Source organism: Grampus griseus (genome assembly GCF_964374135.1).
Source record: "Grampus griseus genome assembly, chromosome: 1".
NCBI lineage: Eukaryota > Metazoa > Chordata > Mammalia > Artiodactyla > Delphinidae > Grampus > Grampus griseus.
The window spans coordinates 5,016,609-5,038,149 of record NC_139017.1 but is presented as its reverse complement, the minus strand read 5'-3'; the positions used below and the strand labels follow the sequence as shown (position 1 = coordinate 5,038,149).

At 41.0% G+C, this 21,541-nt stretch overlaps 1 protein-coding gene across 1 annotated transcript in view; it reads left to right on the top strand.

Moving 5' to 3' along the window:
• CRB1 (crumbs cell polarity complex component 1) overlaps positions 1-568 on the top strand; it is a gene marked incomplete at its 5' end in the record, with an annotated part of 267,244 nt that extends 266,676 nt beyond the window's left edge. The window contains one exon of the mRNA XM_082647382.1: positions 314-568. Coding sequence (XP_082503508.1) covers positions 314-529 — 216 coding nt within the window. The 3' untranslated portion in view covers positions 530-568. The remainder of the gene's footprint in view (positions 1-313) is intronic.
• Between the last annotated feature and the right edge of the window lie 20,973 nt (positions 569-21,541).

Here is a 21,541-nt window from a genome sequence, read left to right as displayed (position 1 = left end):
TACAAATAAACGTGCGGGTTCATCCTTTGGCCTTGATGTCACACAAATGACCTCAGTCACTGAAATTAAGACACAGAGTAGACACAGTAGGTGTCTCCTGCCTCACTTTCTGACTCTAGACCTTGGACTCTAGAGACAGTCACATTCTCATGATCTTGGAATAAGGACACCTGACTTTCCTTCCACACCTTGATCTTTCTCCAGCACTGAGTGGCACCTGCGCTCTTCTTGGTTTCTATTCCAGGGTAGTTCCTTGACCTGGACGTTCTCCTTTGCTCTGTAACTCACATCACAATTATTTCTATCCTTGCAGTTGGCAGACGACTTGCTCTCAGACGTCTTCGCCGCCATCGGTTCAGTGACTTTAGCCTTGTTGTTGATCCTCTTCCTGGCAGTGGTGGCCTCCGTCGTTGCCTCCAACAAGAGGGCAACTCAGGGGTCCTACAGCCCGAGCCGTCAGGAAAAGGATGGCTCTCGCGTGGAGATGTGGAGCATGACGGCTCCCCCTGCAATGGAAAGGCTGATTTAGGACCATCCTGTCTCTAGAGGAAGAGATCCACACGCTGCGAATGGGACACTTGTACCTGAGTGTTTTTCTGACAAACCTGGAGACACCAGGTTACAACTGGGACCACACTGAAACCGTGGGAAGGACTCCTTTGACCACTGTATGGATGTTCATAGTGGTTCAACTTGACACCATTGTTTTATTGTATTATGTTAGCCAATCACGGAACAGTGTTTCTTGTGCCAATAATTTCAGCCTCATAATTAGGAAAAATACCTTCCTGAGGATGCGACTTCTGGGAAAAGCTCCAGTGCCTGACATTTACACTCTGTACTCTTTGCAACTTGGGGACACGTTTTTAGTTTGCCCATCAGCTGGCAACTGCATTTTTTTCACACAGAAACTACAGAAAAAAAAAAAATAGACACATCTCTCACTCTTCCTGTAGCGAAAGGTTTTAGTTTGTACCTATGAGGAGATGCACATTTTTTGTCCTTCAGTCATGGATTCGAGAAAGTTATGGGAAAGACCTATGGTTAAAAAGCGACTCACCATCCACAAATAAAAATTGAAATGTGGTTGTTCCTCTTTCTGAGTATTTTTTTGCATTTTGTGACACTACATGTGACAAAAGTAACCTCTAGGAGCATTTGAAGAACGTTTTAACTAAATCACCCCGAGCGCTATGTTTAAAGTCCTTGCCCTCTGTAAGGTGTTGCTTAAGGTCGAAACACTTTCCGAGGCAGAAAACAGAATAAAAGGAAACCTCGTGTTCTCAAACCTGAAGGACCAAGCTTTTTCCTTCCAACTACTTTTTGATAAGTCAGTGTCAGACAGTGACCTTGTCTAAAGGTAAGAACCCCAAAGTACAGTGCACGCACCTCAACGAGCATGTGTGTAGGACTATCTGTGTGGTTTGGAGGGAAAATACTGGGCCTTCTGTTTATGTATTTTTTCCTCCAAAGATTTAATTAGATTTTTATATGTGTTTTGAAATGCATATAGCATGCTGTTAAAGTAGTATATAAATAAAAAATTTAAATGTATGCATATATTGGTTTGGCCAAAAAGTTCGCTCGGATTTTTCTGTACCAACTTATGGAAAAACCCGAACGCACTTTTTGGCCAACCCGATAGACTTTGGATATATGCTTAAAAATTAATAACATGAATTTTTATATATGTTCTATAGCAAGCCATGCTCCTCAACTACTCAAGGACACCACTCCAGAAATCGCCCCTCTACCTTCCACATCATCAACATTCCCACCGTACTAGATCATTTCCAATAGCACCAAACATGCTGCCATATTTTCTACCGTAAAAAATTACCTTCTGTGGCCCCATCTCCCTCCAATTACCATCCCGTTCCTCACTATGCCCGTCAGCAAAACGTCCATAGGAGAGTCTTATATTCTCTGTCTCCCCTTCCTCTCCTCCCATCCTCTCTTGAAATCAAACTAATTTGGCTTTTCTCTGCACCACCCCACGAAAGAGCTCGTGTCAGGGTCACCAGTGGACACGTTGCCAAACACAACAGCCCATCCTCAGACTTCAGCAGCCTTTGAAACAGCGGTCATTCCATTCTTGAAATACTTGCCACCCAATGGGACACCATTTCTTCCTGATTTTCCTTTTACCCCACCGTCCAGCCCCTCTCAGACTCTTCGCTGGTTTTCCCTCATCTTCCTCTGCTTTATTTTTTTTCCATACTGTTTATCACTACCTGACAAATCACACAATTTTTGCTGTCTGTTTCTCCTGACTAAAGTTTAAGTTACATGGGGACAAGAACTTTGTTTTTCTTCTTTCACTGCAAAATCCCTCATTTAAAACAGGCCTAATGTACAATAAAAACAGAATGAATATTTTCTGCATAAATGTACAAATAGTAAATGAATGTTATTTGTGCCTGCCACCAGCAAAATCCCAAAGTGCCCAAGATTTGTGTGACTTGTCATTGGATGTTCCTGCTACTAAACTGTAATAGCTTTGTAGCTATTAATGGCTTAATCTTTGGCTTTCCTCAATTTTTCATATTGTTTTAAGTGTTTGTCGAAGAAAATGGATGTCTCTGGGTGTCTGCATGTGGAGTATGCCATAAGACGTTTTCTTTACATTTACATCCCATTAGAGTTACAACTTCTTAATAGAGGCTTATATGGACAGGACAAAAAGAGCTCTTGCTTAAAGAAAAAAAAAAGGTAGCTGACTAAAAAACTACAAACTAAAAAGAATCACAGAGGAGAAGTTGGTCCTGTTGGGATCAGCAAGGGTAAGAAGAAAAAGATAACTGTCAATGGTAATACTTTAAGTGTAGAAAAGATGTCTAACTAATCTGGCTACTCACCCTCCTCCAGTGCCTAGTTCAGGGCTTCACATAGGAATGCATGTTCAAATATATATATGAATGAATGCATGCAGGCATTAATAAATGAATGATTCCATGTGGACGTGCCAAACATATAGGAGGTTACTTACTGACTAGCCCAGCAAGTCAAATCTGCATCTTTGAACAAGCTAGATATACAATATCTTATGTCAGAATGCTTCCAAGTTAGCCCTATGGAGTATTTGTACTGAATCATCTTTAACAAGATAAATCTCACCTTAAGTAGAAAAGTCTAGTAATTGCATCACCAATGTTGGGGCGACTTTTTTTAATTAACTTTTTTTTTATAGTAGTATTGTTAATTTACAATGTTGTGTTAGTTTCAGGTGACAGCACAGTGATTCAGATATATATATAATATGTATTATAGTATATATATATATATATATATATATATATTCTTTTTCAGATTCTTTTCCATTATAGATTATTACAAGACATTGAACATAGTTCCCTACGCTATACAGTAAGTCCTTGTTATTTACCTATTTTATATATAGTAGTGTGTATGTGCTGCTCCCAAACTCCTAATTTACCGCCCCCCCCCCACTATCCACTTTGGTGACCATAAGTTTGTTTTCTATATTTCTATATTTGTGAGTCTATTTCTGTCTTGTAAATAAGTTTATTTGTATCATTTTTTAGATACAAATAAAGTGATATCATATTTTTCCTTCTCTTTCTGACTTACTTCACTTAGAATGATAGTCTCTAGGCCCATCCATGTTGCTTCAAATGGCATTATTTCCTTCTTTTATTATGGCTTAGTAATATTCCATTGTATATATGTACCACATCTTCTTTATCCATTCATCTGTTGACAGACATTTAGGTTGCTTCCATGCCTTGGCTATTGTAAATAGTGCTGCTATGAACATTGGGGTGCATGTATCTTTTAGTTTACTCCTGATATATATATCCAGGAGTGGGATTGCAGGATCATATTGTAACTCTATTTTTAGTTTTTGAAGGAACCTCCATACTGTTCTCCACAGTGGCTGTATCAATTTACATTCCCACCAACAGTGTATGAGGGTTTCCTTTTCTCCACACCCTCTCCAGCATTTATTACTTGTAGATATTTTAATGATGGCCATTCTGACTGGTGTGAGATGTTACCTCATTGTAGCTTTGACTTGCATTTCTCTAATGATTAGTGATTTTGAGCATCTTTTCATGTGCCTGTTGGCCATCTGTATGTCTTCTTTGGAGAAATGTCTATTTAGGTCTTTTGCCCATTTTTGATTGGGTTGTTTTTTGTTTTTTGTTTTTTAAGGTGTATGAGCTCTATGTATATTTTTGAAATTAATCCCAAAACTGGAACAAAATTTTTTTTTAATTTTTATGGAAACACAAAAGACCCCAAATAGCCAAAACTATCTTGAGAAAGAAGAACAGAGCTGGAGGAATCATACTCCCTGGCTTCAGACTACCCTACAAAGATACAGTAATCAAAACAGTATGGTGCTGGCACAAAAACAAACATATAGATCAATGGAGCAGGATAGAAAGCCCAGAAATAAACCCACACACCTATGGTCAATTAATCTATGACAAAGGAGGCAAGAATACACAGTGGAGAAAAGACAGTCTCTTCAATAAGTGGTGCTGGGTAAACTGGACAGCTACATGTAAAAGAATGAAATTAGAACACTCCCTAACACCATACACAAAAATAAACTCAAAACGGATTAAAGACCTCTGACGTAAATCACAGCAATATTTTTTTGGATCCATCTCCTAGAGCAATGGAAATAAAACCAAAAATAAACAAATGGGACCTAATTAAACTTAAAAGCTTTTGCACAGCAAAGGAAACCTTAAACAAAACAAAAAGACAACCTACAGAAGGGGAGAAAATATTTGCAAATGATGCAACATTCACATCATGTGTATTTTTGCAATTTGTGTTAGCTTAGTTTCAGAGATGGTGGAAACAATTCCTCTCGTGCTTGTTTGTATTGTGCTTGCCACTGCTCCTCTCAAGAGGTGGGTCTGTTTGCCATCCCCTGAGTCAGGGCTGGCTTTGTGACTTACTTTGACCAACAGCATGTCATGGGAATGATGCTAGGTGCAAGAGACTTGCAGGTTTTTTTCCTTCCCTTAGATGGTTGTCCTGAGACTTCCATGCTGTGAAGTCTGGAGTGAATGTACCAACTGGAGAGAGGCTCAGCTCTGCCAGGCTCCCAGCCACCCTCCTTGCTGGATGCAGCCACATGGTGACCCCTGTGAAGCCAGCAGAGGAACAACACCATCAAGCTGCGGAATCAAAGAGAAATCATAAATCATTGTTTGACATCACTAAGGTTTAGGTTGATTTGTTACATGGTGGTTGGTGACTGAGACACACCTGTCCACACCAAAAAGGCAAACCAAAGAACACAGCAGGATGCAGGACTCATCTGCTTCTAATTCCTTTGCTTGCAAAACTGCTGCTCTGGGAACCAGTGGGCCATGCAGTATTCATCTTCAGAGTAAGGATAATTAGCCTAATATTAATAAAAGATGACAAACGCATGCTGATTTCTCTCAGAGCGGGAAATATGATGAGAATCCATTCACTCCAAGCCCTGGTCTGGGTGGTTGAGGGTCCCCTGTCCTTCCAGCACAGCCATCTACAGGCTTGGGGGCTGGGGTGTAAAGGGGACAGAGCTGTCCCACTTCCTGCCCTGGGCGAACCCTGGCCGGGCAGCCAATGCAAAAGGCACATCTGGTGTGTGTTTATAAGGAAGGACAGGAAGGCTCCTTCAAGGGGCCTTCTCCTCTCACATGGCTCCTGTAGGCGCAGTGAGTGCAAAGGGCAGCAGGAAATGACAAACGACTGTAACTTAAACCAGCCGTCAAACCTGCCCTATTTTACTTCCTTAAATGATCACTGTTTAACAGGCCTTCATCTCAGACAGAGGAAGGTGTGGTCCCAGAGTTTGGCCCTGGGTAGCACAATTATTATCATTATCAATCAGTATTAGCTGCAGTTATTGAAGAGTAACTGGTATCGTACCTAGAGGCGGAACTAGAAGGGGTCAATGTAATGAACGCTTCCATTATTACAAGGACAGTGAGGGATCCTTTGGGGAGCTCTGGCTAAGGGCCAGGACTATATTTAGCTACTCTGCATGCATCCCGGCTCATTTAAACCTTAGGACAGCTCTCTGAAAGAGGAACTTTTATCTTCACTTTAAGAGCCTTTGGAGACAAACATAGGTTTAAGTCTCTGCTCTGCCCCATCCAGGTGACATGAACTTAGCCTGAAAAAACAGGCTCCCACCTCCTACTCATCGGTCTGCCAAACCAATGCCATGGGTAACTGCTCCTCAAACCCCCTTCCCATCCATCTTACGACGTATTTGTAAAATAAGCAGATTTCGTGCAAAGAAAGGTTACTTCTTCATGTCGTTCTCATGTCTCAGATTGCCCCTGTGATGGCAGCCCCATCCGACTGGAGAAATCACTTCATCTGTAAGACTGGCATGAACTGTATAGACCACCTGTATGTCCTCAATAAAACTGTCAGAAAATAAATCAAAGGGCGCAGGTCTCTCAGTCCCCCAAACAACTGACGATAAGAATGAAAGAAAACAAAAACAAGTTTTCTTTACAGAGAGTACTTTTTTTTACCCAGCCTTTTAGCATTACTCCTTAAACCTCTTGTGTTAAGGAATCACAGTCATCTACAATCATCACCAGCAAGAAAGACTGAGTTTAAATCTTTCTCGGTTTAAATCGTCCTTTTGATGATGATTAGCTAGCCAACTTTACCTGGTTTTATGCTCGACAGGGATATGATTCAAATCATGAAACTTCCCTTAATTCTGGAGTGAATATGACCTTTCACATTTTAACCGGCTTCCAGCAAAAGTGCAACTTTTACTGCTGTGCATTGCATTGAAAAGCGATGTCAAAAATGCAAGCCTCCCATTTAAGCCCATTCTTCTGTAATTTTGGTGCCCAGGCTTTGCTTTATGTGGTCCCAGAAACCTGGGAACGACATCCATCAAATATATTTGGCAGTACCTGCCCGAGGACAGCCGCTTTAAGAACCAGCCATGGGGTTGGGTGACAAACTATCCTTGAAAACTGCTCCCGAATCCACCTCTCCCAGCTCTAAGAAGCACCTCCTGGAGGTGTTCATGGTTTGCAGCTCGAGGCTCCAAAATTGAAGTTTATTCAGGCTGAAATAAAGTAAACACCAAATGGAAACAAGTATGTGTGTTGATAAAAGTCCCCAAAGCATAGGTGCTCCTGAACCCTGTTGTGACTCAGCCCTTCATGTCATGGATTTGGAGATGTCATAGGTCAACTCATTCAGTGACACAATCAACATCCAAAAGCCTTTTACTGCCAGGGACAGGTATCCACAGATACCTTCTAGGTGAGCTTCCCCAGAGGTCATTCAGAAACCTTATTTTGCCAGGCCAGTCCTGTTTCCAGAAAACAAACACAAAAATTGCTCTCCATTTGAATAATTTTGGGATGTTTAATTGTGCAAAAAGGTAAATAACTAAATACTAACCACCAAGAGGAGTTTTAATTTGAAAATACTTTGTCATATGAAAAAGGTCAGTTAAGCCTAACTCTTAAGGTTGCTTTCATGAGGTTCCCAAAATTATTAAATCTCTGAGATCTGGAATATAGGTATCCCCACATGAACTCAAGCTCAATTTTTTTCTAAAAGTCTTTGCTGTTTTTCGAATGAATTGGTATTTAATTCTCTGATAGACAGAAGAGAAGCCAAAAGGTCCTCTTGCCTGGTGATCTGAACAGTACATGGATTTCAATTCAATATCCCTGCACTACTAAGTACTAATGTAGTTCAATTATTGAATCTGCAGTAATAGGACTTAAATATTCCAGACTTGAAGAGGAGCAAGGATGATCAATTTAACAGTTATTAAGTATCTGAAGCATCTAATGACCAGAATCACTGATTAGAGGAGATTCCAATTATGTCAGCTTATTTAGCATTTGGTAGAATATTATTACTTTGGTAGAATGGGAGGCCTTGTCATGGGAAAAAAAGAATAAAGAAAATATTGTTTTCAATTAGAAAGTAAAATATGATATTGTCATCCGAATTGGTAGAAGCCACTTTAAATCATTTGAAATGAAATACAAATTAATTCCAGCACCTCTCTCTTGAAGAAACTAGCCAAATACGTCCATGTGATAAAATTACATTTATTTAGATTTAATGGAGTTCCAGTAACTTACATGAATATTGTTTTGACCTTCTGAATGCATTTCAGTAGATCTAACGTCTGCCCTCAAGGGTTACTAGTCCAGAGATGAGACAATTGTAAAAGACTCAGAAGGGCTATAAAAATAAACACGCTGTTGCCATGAATAGTTAGTTAATCTTAAAACCTGTGTAATAAATATTCTCAGTTTGTTTTAAAGAGGATGATTGGACCTCTTCTCAGAGGGTATTTCTTTCTGTGTTCTCTGACCCAGAAATTAAAACTAGAAAAAATGAAGCTAGGTGGGAAATGCTTCAAGATGGTAGATCAATTCTTAGCTCAGCATTCAAGGTAGATCCCAGTAGTATTCAGGAATAAACTTGATCAAAAATAGTCACCTTGCATGAAAGCCATTGCTGACAAGAGACTAAGCAAACAGACTTCATGTTATTTAATCAATTACACAGACAAAATAAAAACAGATTATTGGGTTGCTGTGGTATTTTTCATCACTGTTACAAGTTATATATCCAAAATTCAGTTCTTAAAGTCGGTTTACTATCTTCTCCTTAAGACTATAACAATTTCTCTTTACTGCTATCAGATGCTGGTCAGGGTGTGTGGAGGAATTATCAAGTCTCTGTCCTCAGCTGTGGAGTAAGATTTATAATCCAGTAAGTATCATTTCTCTCCAGAAACAGCTCTCTTTATTTAAAAAAAACAAAAACAGGTATTTGTGACCATTAATTATTTGAAGAAATAATTGAAGAAATGGGGCACTGGACATAAATATGAACTTTCTGACCAACTGTGTTTAATCCAACTGTGTGTTGTAACTTCTGTTTCCCACTAAACTTTTTTTTAATTGGGATATAGCTGCTTTACAATGTTGTGTTAGTTTCTGCTGTACAGTGAAGTGAATCAGCTATATGTATGCATATATCCCCTCATTTTTGGATTTCCTTCCCATTTAGGTCACCACAGAGCACTGAGTAGAGTTCCCTGTGCTATACAGTAGGTTCTCATTAGTTATCTATTTTATACATAGTAGTGTGTATGTGTCAATCCCAATTTCCCAATTCATCCCACCCCCCTTCTCCCCTTGGTGTCCATACATGGACACGGAAGCAACCTAAGTGTCCATTGACAGATGAATGGATAAAGAAGATGTGGTACATATAGACAATGGGATATTAGCCATAAAAAGGAAAAAAATTGGGTCATTTGTACAGACGTGGATGGACCTAGAGACTGTCATACAGAGTGAAGTAAGTCAGAGAAAAACAAATATCACATATTAACGCATACATGTGGAATCTAGAAAAAATGGTGCAGATGAACCTATTTGCAAAGCAGAAATAGAGTCACAGACATAGAGAACAAATGTATGTTTCCCACTAAATTTCTGAGTGTAACCCTCTTTTGCGGGCCATATTCTTCTGGTGTTTATTAGTAAAAACTCATTAACTCAAAGCCCCCTCTAGAACCTCTGAAACTCCAATCTCCATAATGTTCTTGGGGCAAAGTTGCTTTTTCTTATTTTGATGAGAGATATCAATTAGTCATCTCCACTTTCCCTTTTACGACAAGATAATAAAGGGCACCCCCCCCCCTCCCTGGAAGGTGACCTATTAGGGGTAGAGGAGGGTGGGTCTCTCTAGGCTGTGCTGACTTTACAGGTGTCTCCTCCTTGTCAGGAGTGGTGGTGCTGGAGCCCCACCCAGGCTGCAGCGCCTCCTGCAGGGCCGCTGCTGGAGGAGGGTGGTGGCATGTGCTTTTGCATCCTCTAAAGGTCCCTAGGCCAGCAGCTGCCTCACCCAGCAGCACTGTCCCCTTACCCCGACCTGGATCCCACAGGTGACTCTGCCACCCTCACTAGCAGTGACAGTAACTCAGCTCCCACCGTGCTCAGCACTTCCCAGAATTTCCAGTCTCCTCAAGTGCACTAGGAGGTTAGGCTCTCCTGCTGCCCCCCTCACGTCTTCAGAGTCCTCTCTTCTGTCCAGACCACCTTCCCAAGCACGTGCACCAACTCCCTCCAAGAGTTCAAGCGATGCTCTCCACCTGCCCCAGAGGGCTGCCCAGGCTCAGGACAGAGACGGGGGCCTGGCTGCCCCAGGATCCTCCAAGACAGACACGCACACAGGACTCTTAACTGGTGACCTGCAGAGGCATGTGGATGGTGAAACTCTGTCTAGCAAGAAACTGGCAGGATAACGTAAACATCCTTACGCAGATGTAGCCATTTTCCCCCACGAGCTGTTGTGTCCCAGTCCTCCTATATCAGCATGATCGCCCTTTGTAACCTGTGAGAGGACACGTCATCTGACTTTTTCTTGCCCGATACTATTTACTTTTCAACATAAATTCTTCTGTTCTGAGTTTAAAATCCACTCCTTGATCATTTTCTTCCTTCTTCTTCCACCCAAAACAAGGAAGCAAACTGAGTTAGCTGGTGGCTCCTGGATCTCTGGTAAATTCCCCGACTCTCACATTCTACGTATTGATTCACTGAAGTTAAGTTAAATACACTGATTTGATGCTGTCTAAAGGGTCTCCTCCTCCCCTTACACCCCAACCCATTCTTTTGTTGACAGTTTCATGAATGTCCAGACCTCCAAGGCTTTTAGCACTCCCCAACCCAAAATGAGGTTGTTCAAAATGCACATTTTCTGAATCATTCAAACATATCTGGAACATACAAGTCTGACTTTAAAACCAGTACCTATAATAATACTTCCCTCACATTCATTCTCAACAGCAGAATTATTCACTTTGCTCATTTAATGAAAAAAAAGTCACCAAATGTCTTGCATTTGCTAAGTACAACATAATTAATTGAAATCAAACATAACATCTGAAATCTTACCTAGGAGGAGAAATGGTGGGGTAGAGAATATTGCACAAAACACAGAACACAGAAATTTCTGAAAGGAGTCGATTATCCTGAAAGGAGATTGTTTTACTGTCCAGGGAGGCATAATGTCCTCTCATGTGGAGGGAGGTATAATGGATGGAAAGGGTGGGAAGGGAGAATTATATAAATTATATACAATGATATATGTAATTATACAATCTATATATACAATTATATAAATACTGGCCTGGTGACATTTAAAATGTGACAGGAGGGGCTTCCCTGGTGGCGCAGTGGTTGAGAGTCCGCCTGCCGATGCAGGGGACACGGGTTCGTGCCCCGGTCCGGGAAGATCCCACATGCCGCGGAGCAGCTGGGCCCGTGAGCCATGGCCGCTGAGCCTGAGCGTCCGGAGCCTGTGCTCCGCAACGGGAGAGGCCACAACAGGGAGAGGCCCGCGTACCGAAAATAAATAAATAAATAAAGCCTCTAATTAAAAAAAAAAAAAAATGTGACAGGAGGAGAAGGATTACAAAAAAGATTCATCCCACAATCAAGGGCACCCAAGACAAATCACAAAAAAAGATGCAACGAATTATGTTGAAATTCTAACGTTGCTGACCATGTCATTTAAAGTATTCACGATATCAAAAAATGAGAACATGACTTACTTTACAGTGTGCCAAAGGTCAAGTATGGCCATGATTCTATCAAATAATTGAAGCACAAATAAGCTTTAAACAACTTCTAAATTTTTCCCATTATGCTAACGTTTTCAAAATCATTAAAGAAATGTGTAGAGCAATTATCGGAACAAATGAAATGCCAGTTGCTTGTATATATTGTTCAGTTTAAATCTTAAAATACACAATAATCTCTACTGTTAACACTTTATTAATGGACAAAAATATGTAAAGGAAGAAATTATGCTTAATAAAAAGTTTCACATTTACATTCATTTCCAAAGTACATGTAACAATACCTTCCTGTACTGTAATTTGAGAACCTTTACCCATAATTCATGCAGAAATGACTACAGGATTAACCTCCTCCTGGGATTTGAGTTTTAGAAACAAGTTCCTGACTGCTTGCTTCTTTCCATCCCACTTCCGTCATAACTTCAGAGTTAGTTTCAGACTTTTAGTTTTACTGCTACTAAGCTCAACACCATTCCTTCTATTTTCAGTTTTGCATGCCTGGTGTGAATATTTAATGGACAGCCATCTCCAAATGAAGGGCTAGTTAATTTATCAGACTCATGTGAGAGTTAACAGAGAGGTATAAGACCTTTCCAAGGTTCTTCCATCTTGACTAGTGATATTCTATTCAGTTTCATTCAACACAAAGCTACTAAGTATCTACTGTAAGACAGATGTTGTGCTAAGAACTGGAGATTCAAAGATGAACAAAACAAGAGGTAGCTACGATGGTGGAGTAGGAAGCCCCTGAGCTCACTTTCTCCCACAGACACACCAAAACTACAACTATTTACACAGCAACTGTTGATGAGAACAACCTGAAGACCAGCAGAAAAGATCTCCTACAACTAAAGATATAAAGAAGGAAACACAACAAGATGGGTAGGAGGGGCAGAAATGCTGTATTAGTCAAAACCCACACTCCCAGGTAAGCTACCCACAAATAGCAGGATAATCAAAATTGCAGAGCTTCCTCCAAAGGAGTGAGGGGTCTGAGTCCCACATCAGCCTCCTCAGCTGGGAATGCTACACTGGGAAGACAAGCCCCAGAATGTCTGCCTTTGAAGGCAGGTGGGCTTGCATTCAGGAGAGGTGGAGAGCTATGGACACCACATAATGATCAAGGGATCAATCCAGTATGAAGATATAACAATTGTAAATATATATGTACCCAACATAGGAACACCTCAATGCACAGGCAAATATTAACAGCTATGAAAGGAGAAATGAACAGTAACACAATAATAGTGGGGGACTTTAACACCCCACTTACATCAATGGACAGATCATCCAGACAGAAAATCAATAAGGATACGTAGTACTTAAATAATGCATTAGACCAAATGGGCTTAACTGATATTTATAGAGCATTCCACCCAAAAGCCACAGAATACACATTCTTTGCAAAGGCACATGGCACATTCTCCAGGATTGATCACATGCTAGGCCACAAGACAAGCCTCAGCAAATTTAAGAAAATTGAAATCATATCAAGCATCTTTTCTAACCAAAATGCTGAGACTAGAAATCAACTACAAGAAAAAAAACTGCAAAAAATGCAAACGCATGGAGACTAAACAATATGCTACTAAACAACTAATGGGTCACTGAAGAAATCAAAGAGGAAATCAAAAAATACCTAGAGACAAATGAGAATGAAAACATGATAAACCAAAGCCTATGGGACACAGCAAAAGCTGTTCTAAGATGGAAGTTTATAGCAGTACAGTCTTACCTCAGGAAACAAGAAAAATCTCAAATAAACAACCTAAACTTACAGCTAAAGCAACTAGAGAAAGAATAACAATCAAAATCCAAAGTTAGTACAAGGAAAAATATTATAAAGTTTAGAGCAGAAATAAATGAAATACAGACTAAAAAAAAATAGAAAAGATCAATGAAATTAAAAACTGGGTCTTTGAAAAGATAAACAAAATTGATAAACCTTTAGCCAGACTTATCAGGAAAAAAAAGAGAGAGGGCCCAAATCAATAGAATCAGAAATGAAAAAGGAAAAGTTACAATGGGCACCACAGAAATACAAAGGATCATAAGAGACAACTACAAGCAACTACATGCCAATAAAATGGACAACCTGGAAGAAATAGACAAATCTCAGAAAGTCACAATCTCCCAAGACTGGAACCAGGAAGAAATAGGAAATATGAACAGACCAGTTACCATGCTTGCAATTGAATCAGTAATTTAAAAACTCCCAACAAACAAAAGTCCAGGACCAGGTGGCTTCACAGGTGAGTTCTACCAAACATTTAGAGAAGAGTTAACACCTATCCTTCTGAAACTATTCCAAAAAAAATTGTAGAGGAAGGAACACTTTTGAGCTCATTCTACGAGGCCACCATCACTCTGAAACCAAAACCACACAAAGATACCACCAAAAAGAAAATTACAGGCCAATATCACTGATGAACATAGATGCAAAAATCCTCAACAAAATAGTAGCAAACCAACTCCAGCAAAACATTAAAAGGATCATACACCATGATTAAGAGGGATTTATCCCAGGGACGAAAGGATTTTTCAATATCCTCAATCAGAGTGACACACCACATTAACAAATTGAAGACTAAAAACCATATGATCATCTCAGTAGATGCAAAAACAGCTTTTGATAAAATTCAACTTCCAAATTAGGCATATTTTTAAAAAGCATTTCTCTTTTTGTTACTTCCCTTTACTTTTGACAAGGATGAACTAGCTATAAAAAGAATGTGGTAGATAAACAGTACCTTTTAATCCTATATTAATGAATTAGAACAAACAGAAGAATTTCCATTTTTACGTATTGTTATATGCCTACTTATAAGTCAAAGATAATGGCCAAAGATAGATAGTTCTTTATTCTTAATTGAAGCTTGAAAATTATAAATTAAGAAATGTATAACTCTTCAAAAAATAGAATATTACTTATCATCAGCATTATGGACTGAATTGTATCCCCCCCCTCAAATCCATTTATTGAAGCCCTACTCTTTTCTCCCCCAATACCTCAAAATGTGCCTGAATTTGGAGACAGCCCTTAAAGAGGTTATTAGGTTAAAATGAAGCCCTTAGGGTGAGCCCTAATCCAATCTCACTGATGTCCTTATAAGAAGAGGAGATTAGGATATACAAAGAGATACCAAGGATGCAAGCACACATGGAAAAGGCCCTGTAAAGAGGCTGCAAGAGGGCAGCCATCTGCAAGCCAAGGGCAGGCTTCAGAGGAAACTAACCCTGCAGGCACCTTGATTGTGGACTTCCAGCCTCCATAGCTGTGTTTAAGCCTTCCGGTTTATAATAATTTGTTATGGCAGCCCTAGAAAAGTAATATGATCATCAAGCCAGAAAGAAGAAAATTCGCCTTGAAAAGGAAAAATGAGGCAAAGAAAAGTAAGTGAAAGAAAAACCTAAAGAGAGTTATTTTATCTTGGCAATTAGTTGGCCATATGCCTTTTCAACTCTTTCATACTGTTGGTCGTTCAAAAACAGTGGAGAGAGTAGAAATGGACCACAAAGGCTTGCCTCAACTGTTAAGTTCTTCTAACAAAATCTCTCTTACATTCACAGTGTAATGAGGCAAGTTAGAAGTGAGAGTGAGTGAAAGAGTCAGAACCGGTGTTTCTCAATACTTGTTGGGCTAATTTTTATCACCTTGAGGCAGGGCTGTAGATGGAGTGAAAGCACACATCCGATGCCTCTTCTTGCCTTGTGAACCTTATCAGGCTTCAAACCCCTGCCTGGTGTGAGACAAAATACATTCATCAACAGTAGAGAAACCACACTGAATTTGCTAATGTTCCTTTAATAAGCTCATCACATCAAAAGTTAAATACTCCCTACAATTTAAAGCTGTGCTGTCCAATGTGGTAGCCCCTTGCCAGATTTGATTATATAAATTTAAATTTAATTAAAATGTCAGTTCCTCAGTCACATTAGCCAGATTTCAAGTGAGCCACATGTGGCCAGTGGCTACCATATCTGACAGCAGTGATATGGAACATTCCCACTGTCATGGGAAGCTCTACTAGCACTGCTTTAGAATATAAAATTTGGCCAACTTTATAGCTATAGCAGCCATCGCCATTTAAATTATTTAAATCCCTATATGACCTGTATCTTCCTTTCAGTATTTCCTCTGTTTCAGGGAACGCATGATTTCCCTGTGCTTGGGTTTAAAACAGAAACACAAGTTTTAATCTGTACAAAAAAAAAAAAAAAATGATATGTTGGCAACTTCTGAGTGAAAGCAAATGTGGTCAGGGCACAGGGGGTTTCCCGCCCCTTTCTCCCCAGAAAGATGGTCTTTCACACAGTGTTAAAAATCGTTCCAGTTGGTTGAGTCCAGACTTTTCACTTACAGACACCTGCTGTCCACTCAGAGCCATCAGAGGGGCTCGTGGGGTGGGTGTTTCCGGTGGTCTCAGCTTGTCCACCAGCACCTTTGGAGAAACAGAGGGTGCAGTGCCGTGCCCTACGGCACCTGCATCGGGGCATCAAAGTAAAGCCCACATTCCTCACCACACATTTAACTCTGCAATCCTACACCGGGAAGTGTTCTCCCTGACCCAGACTGGTAATCAGCTTCTGCCCTAAAGCATGAGAAAAAGGCCATTAATTCTACAGGGAACTGGGTTTTACAAGGATCACTTCAGCATGAAAAACAGAATACAAACAGCCTTTAACTCGTGTTTCTTTGTCCCTCCCCTTAAAGTGGAACATGGGAGGGTTTATACTTCTTGTTATTTTAAAAAGAAAGCAATATTGACCCCAATCTAGAATATTGCTGGTTGCTGTGTAGAGAAATGGAAATGTGAGAGGTTCAGGTGGAAAGTATCTAAGTGTCTTGCTAGGGGCGCACTATTCTTTCTTCTCTTTTAACTGCAAAATATATAAAAGGTGTTAGAGCTTACAGAACCTTTTTATTGTTTTTGTTTTACAGCTCAAAGAATGGCCCACGGAGATTTAACCCCCTTTACGTCTAAGAAAAATGTGAACCTTCCCATCTGAAGGAGGGGGGAGGGGAAGAGTCAGGAAGAGAAAGATCGCTTTCTAGTCCTTGGCATGAACTGCCCCAAAGCTGGCGTGGGTGGCCGCCACCCAGATGGCTGTTCCCTTTGCAGCCTCACTGGAGAGCAGACGCCTAGGGCTGCTGTGAGAGGGGAGAGCTCCCGTCCCACCCGGGGCAGGTCAAAGTGCGCTGATGTCAAGTCTTAGAATCTATAGAGAGGCTGGGCCAGGCCTGGCATCCGGGGGAGATATGGGGGGCCTGCTGTCTTTGGCAAAGCTCTGTCTATCTGAGAAGCTACCAGCACCTCTAACACCCTCCCCGTGGACATAGTGCGACTTAAGGGGAAACACGGGACTGAACGCCGCAGGCATGGGGCCCGCACGCTGCCTGCTGTAATTAGCCGGAGATCATCTAGGCTCCCTGATTTTCTCTAATTCTTCAGCTGCAAGGCAGGGATAATAAGATCCATCCCATCACATCGCTCGGAGGAAAACTAAAATACGTAAAGCTCCCGGGCACGTAGTAGGTTTCCAATCCGTGGTGGCTCTGAGGGTAGTCACGACTCTGTGGGTGCTTTTCCTGGACCCACAGAGACTCTGCCCTAGATTCTCAGTGTCACCTGCACCCGAATACTTAGGGCTGTGTTCAGCTTTCGGAAGTGACAACTGTGCTGGGGCAAATATTATTTTTTGTCCAAAACGTCAAATGTTTAGAGTGTCCCTCTCAGGGGCCTCCCCTTCTGCACCCTGGCAGGAAAGGCGTGCCGGCTCCACACCAGCTCTCTCGGCTTGGGCTCCCGTGACAGGATGTCATCATGAAGCGACTGCGCGTGGTGGTGAAGCAGGAGAAAGGGGTCTCTGTGCAAAGGCAGGAGTCATGGCCGGAACTGGGAGAATTTTGCCGCCAAAGGCAAGGAGCAGCTGTGGGTGCAAAAGGAAGAAACGCAAGAGGAAAGGGGGCTTGTGAGAAACGTTGCAGGGGGTTCAGAGATGTAAGGTGGGGGGACTTACTACTTTGAACGTCCTGCTCTATTGGCCAGGGTGTGTTTTGACTACATCACCACGCCAGCATTAAGCCCCGCCCTCACCTTTTCAGTTGGGTTTACACCTGGGTGCGTCCTGCTGACCGCTCTGCGCAGACGCGTCTGAGGGGGTGGAGCCCTCTTTGCTCACCTGCCACGCAGGCCCCTTCGTGTGGACGCGGGGCTCTGTGGGCTGATGCGCCTCGTCTCCCCTGACCTCAGCGGGGGCTACTTCAGACCGGGAGAAAGGTACGAAGGGGGTCTTTGCACACTCTGGGTACCCCTGGTGCACCTCAAATCCGTGCTTTTGTGCGTGGCATGGGGGAGACGGGAAGGCTGGGGCCCAGGCCCCTTTCAAATGTGGGACGTTTTATTAGGAGACGGGAACCGCCCAGCGGGCGGAAAGCTGCTGCATGCTGATGCCGGCGCCCACAGGAGTGGCCTCAGGTTTGCAAATATCCTTTCCTGTCCGTCCAGCACCATGTGTCCGCCTTCGGTGTCCAGGGCAGAGACGCTCAGAGAATGTGGCGTCCACTCTTCCCTCGGTTTACAATGTCCCGCTGCCTCTCCTGGCGTTTAGAACCGCAGGAAACTGTGAACGCTCTTTGAAATTCCCGGTTGGGGCAATTGAAGACCTTTCGGGAGCTTTAAACACCGAAACTTTTGTGGTACCTCTCCCACATGTCTTAAAAATAAAAACAATTCTTAATTCATAAATGAAGACTACGATAATGCAACGGAGTTTTTGTTTTAATGTTTAACTTCGATACTTCTAATTGAAATAGCAAGTATCATCCTTCAAAAGTAGTTTTGGGGTCTCTAATTTGTTGGCACCCTGAGTCTGGGTTTAGGTTGCTCTTGGGTAAGTTTTTGCTTGGCGGCTGACGCGTGGGTGGAGAAAACAGATGAAGGATGAAGCCGCCTTGTAGAAACACGGGAGCATGGCTGGACCCTGAAATTCCATCGCGTTAACACCAGGTGGAGGTCATTGTAATTTCTAAACTAGATGAGATAATCTAGCCTATTGGTTATTTTGTCTCCCTGGTAGCACAAAAGGACTTTTCTTTATGACAGAGTTTTCCCTGATAAACCTTTTTGGAAGTGTCCACTTTGACATAACGTAAAAATATTTCAAAACCATTTGTGTTTTTCGATTTTCTCCAAGTTATGTTTCCAGGGTCCAGAGAACTGATAAAATAACCCTTATTACAGTAGGAATGGTATTACCATGACAATAGTGATAGGATCACAAATATCTAACAGCTGCATGGTACTTTACAATTGACAAAGAATGTGATTTCCCAAATATCGTATCATTTGAACCTCATATCAGTTGTGTGATGTAACAGGAGAGTTATTAAAAGTCCTATAAATGAGTTAATGAGCCAACCTCCTTCACATTTTAACAGGGACTTTCTGGAGATGGAATTTCTTGACACCCAAGACCAAAGCATTGTTACTAGCTTACAATCATGATTTTATTTTATTTTATTGTTTTGCAGTGGGCAAGGGAGAGGCCCCATTGGCACAATAAAGAACACACTATAAAAGGTACCAGTCCTCCTTTTCACAGAATCCTCGTTCTTTAAGGCCTAGGGTAAGTGTTACCTCCTCTGGGAAGCCTGCCTTGCTGCCCAAGGAGTATTCTTTGTTCTTTCCCTTGCTGCCAGAGGTATTTGATCAAAGCTTCTATGTTTGTATCCTCCATGGATTGTGAGTTCTTTCAGGATTGTTTTATCCTCTTGTACATGAGCGGCATGTAAGCCAGTACTTACAGCACAAAATAGATGCTCAGTAAATAATATTGACTGACCCATGATGTAAATGAGGAAATGAATTAATAAATGATTCATAAGTGGAACCACTTCTGTGTGTTGAAGATGGTTCACCAAGTCAAGGCTTCTAAATTTAGCAAAGATTTATAAACTGGAGGATCTGGAGGGGCTCTGAAGTTGTAACTCAGAACCCCGCTTGTCAGGGTCAAGTGTAGCTTGACATCAGCACCCGGAAACCTGCATCTTTTGAAATGCTTCAAAATATGGTAACAGTCTTAAGAGATATGCAGATATACAGAAATTGATTAGAATATTAGATGTGTCTAATGGTCCTTAGGAGGACACCTTATAATTCCTTCCTTCCCATAAACTAAGAAATTCATAAGGAATGGAATGCATTCTGGTTACTCTTTTAAAGGCTTGCAAACATCCTCAAAGGCAGCATCTTGCAGGCAAGGCTCCTGGCAACAGTCTACTGATTTGTTAAGTATTCAGTTCTGAAAAAGAGAAGGCAAATGTGGAGAGCGTCTTCTGATCCTGGCTGCTGAAACACAGCGGTTATCACTAACGCTGATAAGCTGCTTGTCAGCACTCTGACTCCACGTTATACGAAGCTGCAGGCTCTCCTCGCTGATTAGCACGAGAGCTAGTAAAAGGCTTCAATAGCGACATTTGAGACAGATCTTCTGTAGCTTCAACCACGGAGTCAACAGAGTTCTTTATGGAAGCCCAGCTGAAGTTCATACTTCACACCTTGGTACATTAAAAACATTAATTTCACTCAGCCTTTATAATCAGAGAGTCCCACCTACAGACATTTATTTGAAGATGTCTGAGGGCCCGCACAAGTAGGGAAGTAGTAATACTCCTTCTAAAGAAAACTGCTCCTTGGAAAAGGTAGAGATTAGGAAGAGTAATAATTATACCTGAAATGTTAATAACTGGATATCTTTTTCTGAACTCTTACAAGTATTTACATTTAAAAAGATTAAATTGCTAAAAAAATTAGAATAAGCAGTTTTAGTGAAAACTGGGCAATTTTCACAATTTTCCTTAGTGATTTTTCTAGGTGAGCCAGAACACTTGAAGGAGACCATTATTATGCAAAGCATTCTGGTACAGATGACTTCATGTATCTCATATGATAGGGGATTTCTTGGGGAAAAAGAAGAAGAACGAAAAGAAAAATGAAGCATTCAGTGTTTGGGGTTTTCAGTGAAAATTCATTGCTGTGCTTGCCAATACTATCCTGCAGCTGGATGTATGCTACTGCTACATCCCGTTTCATCCCCAGGAGGGGAGAAACTAGAAATTCAAACAGCTTCATATTAAGCTCTTAAATTCAAGTTAGGGGACAATAGAATATAACTTTTAATAAATTTTAACATTTCTCTCTTCACAAAGATCACATAAGAAATATTATTCAGAGATTGGAGAGTATAGGTAGAAAACATCAAATGTCTTTAAAATTGTTGTGAGATAATATTAGAGAAAATGAGAAAAGCAAGCACTGTAGGTTTTTAAATTCAATATAAAGGAAACAAATGATGCAGTCCCCTTAACAAAGCAATGAACTCAGCTACTAAGCACTCTAAATCTGTAATATTTGCAGCATCTATCTGTAGCTTCCCTCTTGGCCCAAATGAAGGTTGGGTTTTCTTAATGTAAAAGGGAAATCAATCATGTCTATTTCAAATTTAGATTCAAGGCTAACCTGTCTCAGAAGAGAAATTCCTGGAGGGCTGCTGGGTTATGACAGCTCTTCCCTTTGACCCGCTGCCAAGGCTAAGCTAATCCTGTCTCAGTCCTTTGTTCCCATCTTCCTCATCCATAATCGTCAGTCTGGAAGGGGTGGAGGAAACATAGTTAAGAGGGAAATTTTCATATATTCGGATCTCCAATTCCATATACATTATATTCCAAACTACTTAGAGATCTTAAAATGCTTCGTGATGTTATTCAGTAACACTTATAGTAATCTTGAAGAATGAAATAATCATCAGAAGGTTAGAGAAATGCAAATACTATTTGGATTTTTTTTAGATATTTTTACTGTTGATAATTTCAAGCATATTTGAAAATAGAATAATATAACAAAATCA